The sequence below is a fragment of the Homarus americanus genome, unplaced genomic scaffold (genome assembly GCF_018991925.1).
Source record: "Homarus americanus isolate GMGI-L3 unplaced genomic scaffold, GMGI_Hamer_2.0 scaffold37894, whole genome shotgun sequence".
Taxonomy (NCBI): Eukaryota; Metazoa; Arthropoda; class Malacostraca; order Decapoda; family Nephropidae; genus Homarus; species Homarus americanus.
Genome location: NW_024746980.1, coordinates 1 through 10,891, shown reverse-complemented (window position 1 = coordinate 10,891; position 10,891 = coordinate 1). Strand labels below are relative to the sequence as shown.

Here is a 10,891-nt window from a genome sequence, read left to right as displayed (position 1 = left end):
CAACTACTTCACTACACTATCAGGCACATCTTCACTACAACTACTTCACTACACTATCAGGCACATCTTCACTACAACTACTTCACTACACTATCAGGCACATCTTCACTACAACTACTTCACTACACTATCAGGCACATCTTCACTACAACTACTTCACTACACTATCAGGCACATCTTCACTACAACTACTTCACTACACTATCAGGCACATCTTCACTACAACTACTTCACTACACTATCAGGCACATCTTCACTACAACTACTTCACTACACTATCAGGCACATCTTCACTACAACTACTTCACTACACTATCAGGCACATCTTCACTACAACTACTTCACTACACTATGAGGCACATCTTCACTACACATCTTCACTACACTATGAGGCACATTCTCATCACAACTACTTCACTACAATTATCAGGCACATCTTCACTACAACTAGGCACATCTTCACTACACATCTTCACTACACTATGAGGCACCTCTTCACTACACTATAAGGCACCTCTTCACTTCATTGCACAACAACTATCACTTCAGCGCCTCAAAAACGCATCTAACCCCCAAATAATAATTTGATGTCCTGGAGAAGGCTGAGTCGATACAGATAATTAAAAATGGCTTGCCGAAAAACAGAAAACTTCCAAGATTGGGTGTGTGAGCTTGTCCCTGAGGACGTGACTGACCTCCTACAAGACGGCGCGGAAATTCTTGGGGAGGGAGCGCACGCAATTGCTTACCTTGTCAAGTGGGGAAATGATGTAGCTGTTTTGAAAAAGGCAGTGTCACCATCAGCCAAAAAATTCTTCAAGGATGAGGCTGCCAAGATGTATGCCCTCGATGGTGCTGGGGGGATTCCTAAGGTACTTGGGTACTGTCCAAAACCTCCAGCGATCCTCCAGTCCTTCAGGGGTAAGCTCACACTCAACCACCTTCTCTCTGAAGATAACCTGATCTGCCAATATGACCTTATACAACTGGGGCTCCTCCTTGGTGAGAAAATCCTTGAGATGAACACGAAAGGTCTAGCACACAATGACATCAAGGAGGATAACATAATGATCCAAGGGCCCTCATCCCGGCCAGAGGTCAGCCTCATTGACCTCGGTCTGGCCTGTGAGATCAGTAAGTCTTGTAAAGTCAGCGCTGATTGCCTACACGAGGACTTCCCCTGGATGGCCCCTGAAGTCTGCCGTGGGTTTAGGACCACCAAGAATTCAGATACATATTCTTTCGGGTTTGTCCTGATGGAATTGATCAAGGAGGCCCCAGGGGACCATCCAGAGGTCACAAAACTCGCCAAGAAGGCCATGGCCAAGCGCCGCACTGACCGGCCATCACTACCACACCTCCTCCGAGAATTCCGAGAAATCATCAGTTGAAGAAAAAATTTTAGGCTCCAAGTTCACCGTATTACTTAAAAAAAAAAAAAAAAAAAAAAAAAAAAAAAAAAAAAAAAAAAAAAAAGAGGGAGAGAGAAAGAGAGAGAGAGAGAGAGAGAGAGAGAGAGAGAGAGAGAGAGAGAGAGAGAGAGAGAGAGAGAGAGAGAGAGAGAGAGAGAGAGAGAGAGAGAGAGAGAGAGAGAGCTATAAAGCACACACTATCTCTCACCTTCCCACAGCATATCTGAACGAAACGAAAAACAAAACTCAAACGACAGGTAAACATTGCTTCCGATTCCTTGTCCGCCTGACTTCAACATTCCCCTAACTCAAACCTTCAACAGCACAACCTTGGACTTTTTTTCATAAGATGGCATATCAATGGGTAAGGAAAACGCTTAAATTCACGATGTTAATTATATTTTTAAATAAATTGGGACCAAAACTCTACAAAATAAGGTTAAAGTTGCTAAAACATCACGTGACTGAGAAAACTAGTTATTTATGATAGGATTGAAGGTCTAAATCGTTCCTAACTCATCACAAGCCATCAGAAAAATCTAGTCTGCATGTCTAGGTACAGATTGATTGATACGTTTATTGAGATACAAAAAACATTAATACATCTCAAAGGGATGAAGTGACATAAGTCATCCCCACCCCAATCCAGGAATGTCCCTCTCAGATCTCACATAAATCCCTAATATTTCATATAATCAGTTATATACATACATAGTTATATTCTAGATGAAAAATTTCTATATTTCTTCAATATATCATCTATTTTCGTATTTTTATACATCCACTCTATTTGCATGGGGACATTATTTATATGGGCATTTCTATATACATTAAGCAATGGGCATTCCAGTATATAATGTGGCAGGGTATGGGATCTGGGTGTTCTACAAACTCTACATTCTTTATCCTGTTCACTTCTCTCAGCTCCAAGTTCCCAATAATATTTATATCCTAATCTTAACCTCATATACACTGAATCTTTCCACCTACTCCCATCTTTCCCATATGAAAATTTTGTGTTCATGAGAACATGATGGTAATGTTTCATTGTTTCACTTTTCTCGTATATTTCATTCCTTTTGAAATTATCTTCTATTGATTGTATTTTCCGTAATTTGCTCCTTAATTGTTTCAAGGTTTTAGTACATATTATGTCGATCTCGGCCTTTTCCGTGGCTCTTTTTGCTATTATATTTACTGCTTCATTAAGACCAATCCCCGCATGTGAAGGGACCCATACAAATTGAACATTATGGCCATTTTTCCTTATTGTATTTACTAATTTTCTACATGAACCAATAATGTGTTCAAAGACTGGACTCCCACTGTTCAAAGAATCCAAAGCTGCCCTACTATCAACAAAAAAATATGCATCTTTATACACATTTACAACATTTTCCAACCCTACTAAGATTGCATGTAACTCAGCTTGTGTTGATGAAATAAAACTGCTCAACCGAAGTCCAATTTTGATGTCATCATTCCCTTGTTCTGTGTACTGTCTTATAAGGATCCCGCACCCTGCCCTGCCACTTGACATAACTGAACCGTCACAATATACATGCAATGTGTTTATTTTAGGCAAATTACTAATCTTATTCCCATATAAAGCCCTTAACTGTCCTGGTTCATGTAATAATTTCTTCATTGTGAGAGGCACTATGTCTAACTCTACTTCACGTTCTTCCCAGGGTGGATTCTTACAACTCTTCTGAACAGCTGTACACCAGTCTGCCAGATTACATTTTTTAATAATATTTACTAATCCATTCATGCATCCTCCCTTGCCTTGCCTACAGAAGGTCCGTTTACCTTTTAAACCATCATTTATATCTTGTACAAATTTACCCCCACTGTTCCCTCTCATTAATCGAACTGCTGCAACTGTATTAATTTCATTGACCCTCTGTGAAATGCTCTGTAACCTTAGTTCCATTTTCATTATCTCAATCATTGCATTCTTTTGACACCCTAAAATTATTCTCATTGCTTCATTTTGCATGATCTCAAGCTTCCGTAGCCTTCCTTCACCAGTACAAGAGAGGACAGGTGCTGCATAGTCTATAAGTGATCTGATGGTAGAAATATACATCATTCTCAGTATGGGTAACCCAGCACCTTTACCACAACATGCTAGAGCCTTCAAGGGCTGTAATCTTGCTCTACATTGAGTGAGGACATGATATATTTCTGCCTCTTTACTTTCACTAGTAAAGCCAATTTACATTCCTAAATATTTATTCTTTGACACTTTCTCAACAATTTTTCCATTTAGAAAACGGATTCAGTTCCTCTTCCTTTACATTCACACTTGGTTTTTTCTTCATTGATAACTAAGCCCATCTTTTGCGAAAGAACAATAAAATTATTTAATGCAATCTGCAAATTTTTTAAAGAGTTTCCTTGAAATAAGATGTCATCTGCATAAATGATGGTTACAACTCCTTTGGGATATTTGTGTGAGGCTATCTTGTTCATTAACACATTAAATAACATTGGACTCTATACTCCCCCTTGGGGAGTGCCTAGTTCAAGTGCTCTTTCCTCAGACAAACATCCCTGATACCATACACAGATTCTCCTTCCATGCAAGTAGTCACCTATCCAGTGTAACAACTTTCCTGATACCCCTAGAGCAGCCAGTTCATTCATAACTACTTCACTGTGAGCTTTATCAAATGCTCCTTGTAAATCCACAAAAACTCTACATCTGTCTGCATCATTTGATAAACATTTTATAACACAGTCTGAAGTACATTTCCCTTCCAAAAAACCAAATAAATTACAAGATAAATTTTCCCCCACAATATATACAAGCCTATTTAATAATACTCTAAAACGACGGTAAATCACCACTATATCGACGCTAAATAAAACACCCCAAACAAATGATAATAATTCCCCATGTGATTCAACAGATAATAAGACTCCCAGGTTCTGTTGTAAATAAAGGAAATCTAAACAGAACCTTAACACAAAGGTACAGATATTGGAAGCCACAGTCAATAAAGATGTCAGCCAACTTACCAATATAATCCATTAATTTTAAAGGAGGAACGAGACTCGATTCCTCATAATGTCAGTATTGTGTTTTGCATCTACCAGAGTGTGTGTTAGAAACGTATACACAGTGTCTTATAGATTCTGGTGGTGTTTGAATGAATATTGGTATTAAAAGAGCAACATCTCTTCAGTAGTGTGAGGTCTGCCATAGGTGAGGACAAGGTTGCCACGATCAACCACGAAAATGTGACGGGTTGTGTGTGTCGACGACGACTAAAACAACAACAGCAGCAGCTACAACATCAACAACTACAACAAAAACATAAGAGTATATTAAGCTGAACAAACACACACACACACCATCTTGAGTTATTTAATGAGAGAGACACGTGGACTATAACAAGTTAATAAAGAGAATTTGCATCGTGTTGAAAAAAATTGTCATCGAGTTATTTTGAGTCATTTCCTTTGAGCAAATCGTCACCCGGTTATAATAACAGGCAGCATTCTGTACACATTTTGGTGAAAGAAAAACAAACTGTCGCTATTTTTATTTTTTAGGGGAGCATAAACAACACACTCAAGGGTGTAAACAAAACAATAACTTTAAACAACATATTCAAAGGTGTAAACAATATATATCTCATGTAAACCAAAAATTAAGAGTGTAAACAAAATGTATCCCAAGTTGACAACACACTAACAACACTGACAACACACTAACAACACTGACAACACACTAACAACACTGACAACACACTAACAACACTAACAACACACTAACAACACACGACTCCAATGTAATAAAACAAACACCAAAAAGACCTATTAAAATCCCAAACAGAGAATCTAATTTAGCTTTTGTCAATATCCAACTGTAGTGAACATCCAACAGAGCATCGTGTGACTATCGGCCGGTCGAGCGAACATGGTAGGTGTATGAGGAGGCCTGGTGGTGTGTGTGCGTGGTAGATGTTCCTCAATTTCATATGGTCAGTCACCTGTTAGGTCATTTACAAAGCCAATGTCATCAAGGAAATATCTCAACTGCACCAGAAAATATATTAATATAGATTCTTTAATTAGTCCGTTGGGTATTGTCAATGGGAACTGTACAATTGTGTTTTTTATCTGAGCTATAATGCACTTAAAACGTGGCACCGTCTTTGTCAGAGAACATCAGAAATCGTCTTACACTGCCAACTTGTTGCAACTCTTCAACTAACGCAGAGAAACACTCACAGAGGCGTGTAGATCCGAAAGTCAACAAGACACGAAAGGTTATGTCACTTGTTTTTTGATACACAATCACCGAATTACATCAGAACTGTTAATTTTTTTTCTTCTTGAAGGTATCTTTGGCTGACAAATCATTAATTAGTTCCAAGGATTCTAGCTGTACCTCCTTGAAATTCGGGATCATCACAAGATTCCCGTGTTCCACTGCTATTTCTGAAGAGTTATAGTTTGGCAAGGAAAGCTAAGATAATAATTCGTATGAGTAATCATGCTTGAATCTTTCCCTTGTATCATGTGGAGCTCACAGAACACCTGAAGAAGGTCCACAATATACGACAGTCGTACTTCAGTATTAAATGTAGCCAGCAAATCCATTTTCTCTTGTATTTCGAGGAAATTCTTCACTTGGTTGAGAATGGTGAGAAACTTTCCACCAAACAGCCACTTTACTTCTGTGTGGGCAAGAACAGTGTTTTATGCATGAAGACCATGTCGGCACACAGTTGACAAGTTTGACAATATGGTTTAACAAATATTTCAACTCGACGATGAATGAAACAGTGAACACCGGTGGCGTTTGGTGCTTTTTCTTTGACACGAGTTGTAAACCAGATTTTGAACCAAGCCAGGCTGGAGGTGCATCGGTTGTGACGCTAACAAGATTACTCAAACTACACTCTTAATATATGGAGACATAATATCCATCACATCAGGACAACAACTGGGTATGAGATGTTTCATCAAGTTGTATCTCTTCAAATCATGAGAGATATCAACCATTCTAGACTGGACTGTGTTGTTCGAAAAAATACTTCACTCAATTTCGTGTATCATCGTAACAAAGCGCACACTGTTCGGGGTACATAACAGATTCAGCTCCTCAACGATTGTGTGTGGCCTTTCCTTCAAGTTACCAAGTAAGGAACCTTGTATGGAGCTGCTACTAAGTTCTTATTGGGGGAGTATTCCAGCAGTGTCCGGCAGCTGTACATAAGATACCTACAGTCGTTTCCATCTCACCAGTGTTTGTTAAAGGTAATAATGTGTAGTTATTGGTGTCTGGCCATGGACACTTACTCTATTTGATAAAGCTGCAGCAGACAGTTTTAACCAGACACTTGATAGTCTTATTATCCTTTGTCAGATACTCCACCTAGGACATCTGACAGGCTACCAGACTCCCGATCCCCTCCTATACCTTTTGACTGACTATCACATCTACTTGTTTATCAACTACTAATTAACCTATTATAAGTAACATGAAGAAGTAAAATACACCTGCAGCTACCGGTAACGTGCGCCCCTGAGGTATTGTATTGTGAAAAAAAAAATCATTGTCTGCTTGATTGAATTTTTCCTGAAATCTGAGGCCCCTTGATTATCCCACCACTTTGAGAGCCGCTGTGGTTGAGGAAATAATGTGAGGAGGAGTTACATGAGTGCTCCACCCCCCTCCCCTCCCCTCCCCCTTCACCAGTTCACTACAACATGACAGGTGACAGTAATGAGAAAGGTGACAGGTCTCTCCCCTCCCCTTAACACCCATTGTTGACGGAAATTGTCCCTCTCAACCTGTCATCCTCCTGCTGTCTAACACGGCTCTCCACTCTGGCCTCCTCCATCTCACTTCATCTATGTCGTGACTAGTGATTGTGTGTCCCAACCCTACCTAACCTTACCTCTCTCCACCCTCCAATTTACTCATATTTTATCGATTTAAATTATATAGAAACGAATCGAGGTCAAGGACACTGAATGGAAAAAAAATACCCTGCTGTTCACTGTTGACCCCTCGGCCAGGTATACACTAATAACTCTGACCGTTGACCCACTGAGACTAAAGTTAAAATGAAATTCGTCTTCTCTTGGGACGTGATACCAACACCAAGGTCACTGGTTCTTGAAAATACTTAAAGAGTACGTGCTTAAGGACCTGAGTTAATGCATGGACTGGGTTGGACTCAAGAGTACATGCTTAAAACACTTCAGTTGTTTTAATTACAGGAGTACTTATAAACCACATTATAGTAAGGTACACGGGCCTACTGCAGTCACCTGTAATAATGAAGACAAATCACAGGTATACCACGACTAAATTACAAGGTACAGTAACTTCTCACTGTAATATTCCGAGGTTACAGTTTTCTTAAAGATGAATTGACTTGTGAATAAAAAGTAAAAATAGTTAAAAAAAAAAGAGGGGGATTTCTTCTGCATGTCGACTAAAGTTTGTGTTAGGTAATTTGAAGAATTTTAAATTACTCCTCAAAGGAACACGAGAGCACCTCATACCTTGAGGGTTTTTCCGCCTTTGATACTCACATACGAGCATAGAGCCATCACATTATAAAGATCTACGCCCCAAAAAATTCTTGAAAAATACTCCGAAACATTATTATTATTATTATTATTATTATTATTATTATTATTATTATTATTATTATTATTATTATTATTATTATTATTATTATTATTTATTATTATTATTATTATTATTATTATTATTATTATTATTATTATTATTATTATTATTATTATTATTATTATTATTATTATTATTATTATTATTATTATTATTATTATTATTATTATTATTATTATTATTATTATTATTTTTAGAGTGATTACTTTCCATTATCATGACACTCACACTCAATCACTCAATCGCACTCACTCACTCACTCACCCGGGACGTCAGATCTGTAGACACCCTTACCAGACCTGACAAATGCCTCTACCTTCAAGTTGTCTCATAGGGCCTGTACTTCCATTACCTCCCACTGGCCTCCTTCAGCCACCTCTCACCGGGCCAATTTCAGCCACCTCCCTCAAGCCACCTCCTACCACCACCACCCCTTGGCCACCTCCTACCACCACCCCTTGGCCACCTCTCACCACCTCCCTCGGGCCACCTCCTACCACCACCCCTTGGCCACCTCTCACCACCTCCCTCGGGCCACCTCTCACCACCTCCCTGCCACCTCCACCACCACCCCTTGGCCACCTCCTACCACCACCCCTTGGCCACCTCACCACCTCCCCGGGCCACCTCCTACCACCACCCCTTGGCCACCTCTCACCACCACCCCTTGGCCACCTCCTACCACCACCCCTTGGCCACCTCTCACCACCACCCTCGGGCCACCTCCTACCACCACCCCTTGGCCACCTCTCACCACCTCCCTCGGGCCACCTCTCACCACCTTGCCCGGACCACCTCCCATCACCTCAAGTCGTTCCATCTCGTCTGTGGTCATCGCCTAAGTCGTCTGGTCTGGTTTTGGTCTTGTTTTGGTCTTGTTTTGGTCTTGTTTTGGTCTTGTTTAGGTCTTGTTTAGGTCTCTTTGTCAGTCATGTCCACCTTAGAATAGTTTTGAGGAGTCTCCCCTTATCTGGGGTCATTATTATGTTTCTGTAGCATAAGTGGGGCATCTCTATATCTGTCTAAATGTTTGTCTGTTTGCCTCTGTCTCTCTGTTTCTCTGTCTGTCTGTCTGTTTACCTCTGTCTGCCTATCTGTCTTTCTCTGTCTCGGTTGGTCTTTGCCTCTCTCTGTCTATCTCTGTGCCTTTCTCTGTCTCTTTCCCTGTCTCAATCCGCCTGAATATTCTATATAACTTACACCCCAACGCTAACTACGACCCTTCAAAATACACGACCTTCCCTGAAACACTACTCACGACCTATCTCACTACTACGTTAATACGACCTGACTGTACTAACAACAATGACGACCAGTTAATTATAAAAAAAAGGTCAACAAAAGAGTGACTATAACTGACTGACTGGAAGATATATCTAACTCACTAATGATTGGGCTTGACATGTTAATTGATCCATGGTAATTGTTTATTTAACTGGTTGACTGGTTGACTGACGTGGTACAGGTTAATTAAGTGATCGTTAGCATACCTTTGTCCGGATGATTGATTGGCCAATTAACCAACTGGAGAGGCTGACTGGATATTCATTCATTTTCACACCTTTAATTATCAATACGTTAATAATTTCCTTTTCACAGCTTGATAACTGACAGTGTAATAGACTATCTCCAATACGTTAATAATTTCCTTTTCACAGCTTGATAACTGACAGTGTAATAGACTATCTCCACGAGTAGACTATCTCCACTAATGGACTATCTCCACTAGTAGACTATCTCCACTAATAGACTATCTCCACTAATAGACTATCTCCACTAATAGACTATCTCTCCTAATAGACTATCTCCACTAATAGACTATCTCCACTAGTAGACTATCTCCACTAATAGACTATCTCCACTAATAGATTATCTCCACTAATAGACTATCTCCACTAATAGACTATATCTCCTAATAGACTATCTCCACTAGTAGACTATCTCCACTAATAGACTATCTCCCCTAATAGACTATCTCCACTAGTAGACTATCTCCACTAGTAGACTATCTCCACTAGTAGACTATCTCCCCTAATAGACTATCTCCACTAGTAGACTATCTCCACTAGTAGATTATCTCCACTAATAGATTATCTCCACTAACAAACTATCTCCACTAGTAGACTATCTCCACTAGTAGACTATCTCCACTAATAGACTATCTCTCCTAATAGATTATCTCCACTAACAGACTATCTCCACTAGTAGACTATCTCCACTAGTAGACTATCTCCACTAATAGACTATCTCCACTAGTAGACTATCTCCACTAGTAGACTATCTCCACTAGTAGACTATCTCCACTAAAAGATTATCTCCACTAACAGACTATCTCCACTAGTAGACTATCTCCACTAATAGATTATCTCCACTAACAGACTATCTCCACTTGTAGACTATCTCCACTAGTAGACTATCTCCACTAATAGATTATCTCCACTAATAGACTATCTCCACTAATAGACTATCACCACTAATAGGCTATCTTCCCTAATAGACTATCTCCACTAATAGGCTATCTCCCCTAATAGACTATCTCCACTAACAGACTATCTCCACTAGTAGACTATCTCCACTAGTAGACTATCTCCACAAGTAGACTATCTCCACAAGTAGACTATCTCCACTAGTAGACTATCTCCACTAGTAGACTATCTCCACTAATAGACTATCTCCACTAGTAGACTATCTCCACCAATAGATTATCTCCACTAACAGACTATCTCCACTAGTAGACTATCTCCACTAATAGACTATCACCACTAATAGGCTATCTCCCCTAATAGACTATCTCCACTAATAGACTATCTCCACT

General features: G+C 39.6%; 1 protein-coding gene across 1 annotated transcript; it reads left to right on the top strand.

Moving 5' to 3' along the window:
- The first annotated feature begins 626 nt into the window (after nucleotides 1–626).
- On the top strand, nucleotides 627–1,391 carry LOC121879460 (serine/threonine/tyrosine-protein kinase HT1-like). Its single transcript, XM_042386109.1, has one exon. It carries the CDS (start codon nucleotides 627–629, stop codon nucleotides 1,389–1,391), a length of 765 nt encoding a protein of 254 aa, XP_042242043.1.
- The last annotated feature ends 9,500 nt before the right edge of the window (nucleotides 1,392–10,891 follow it).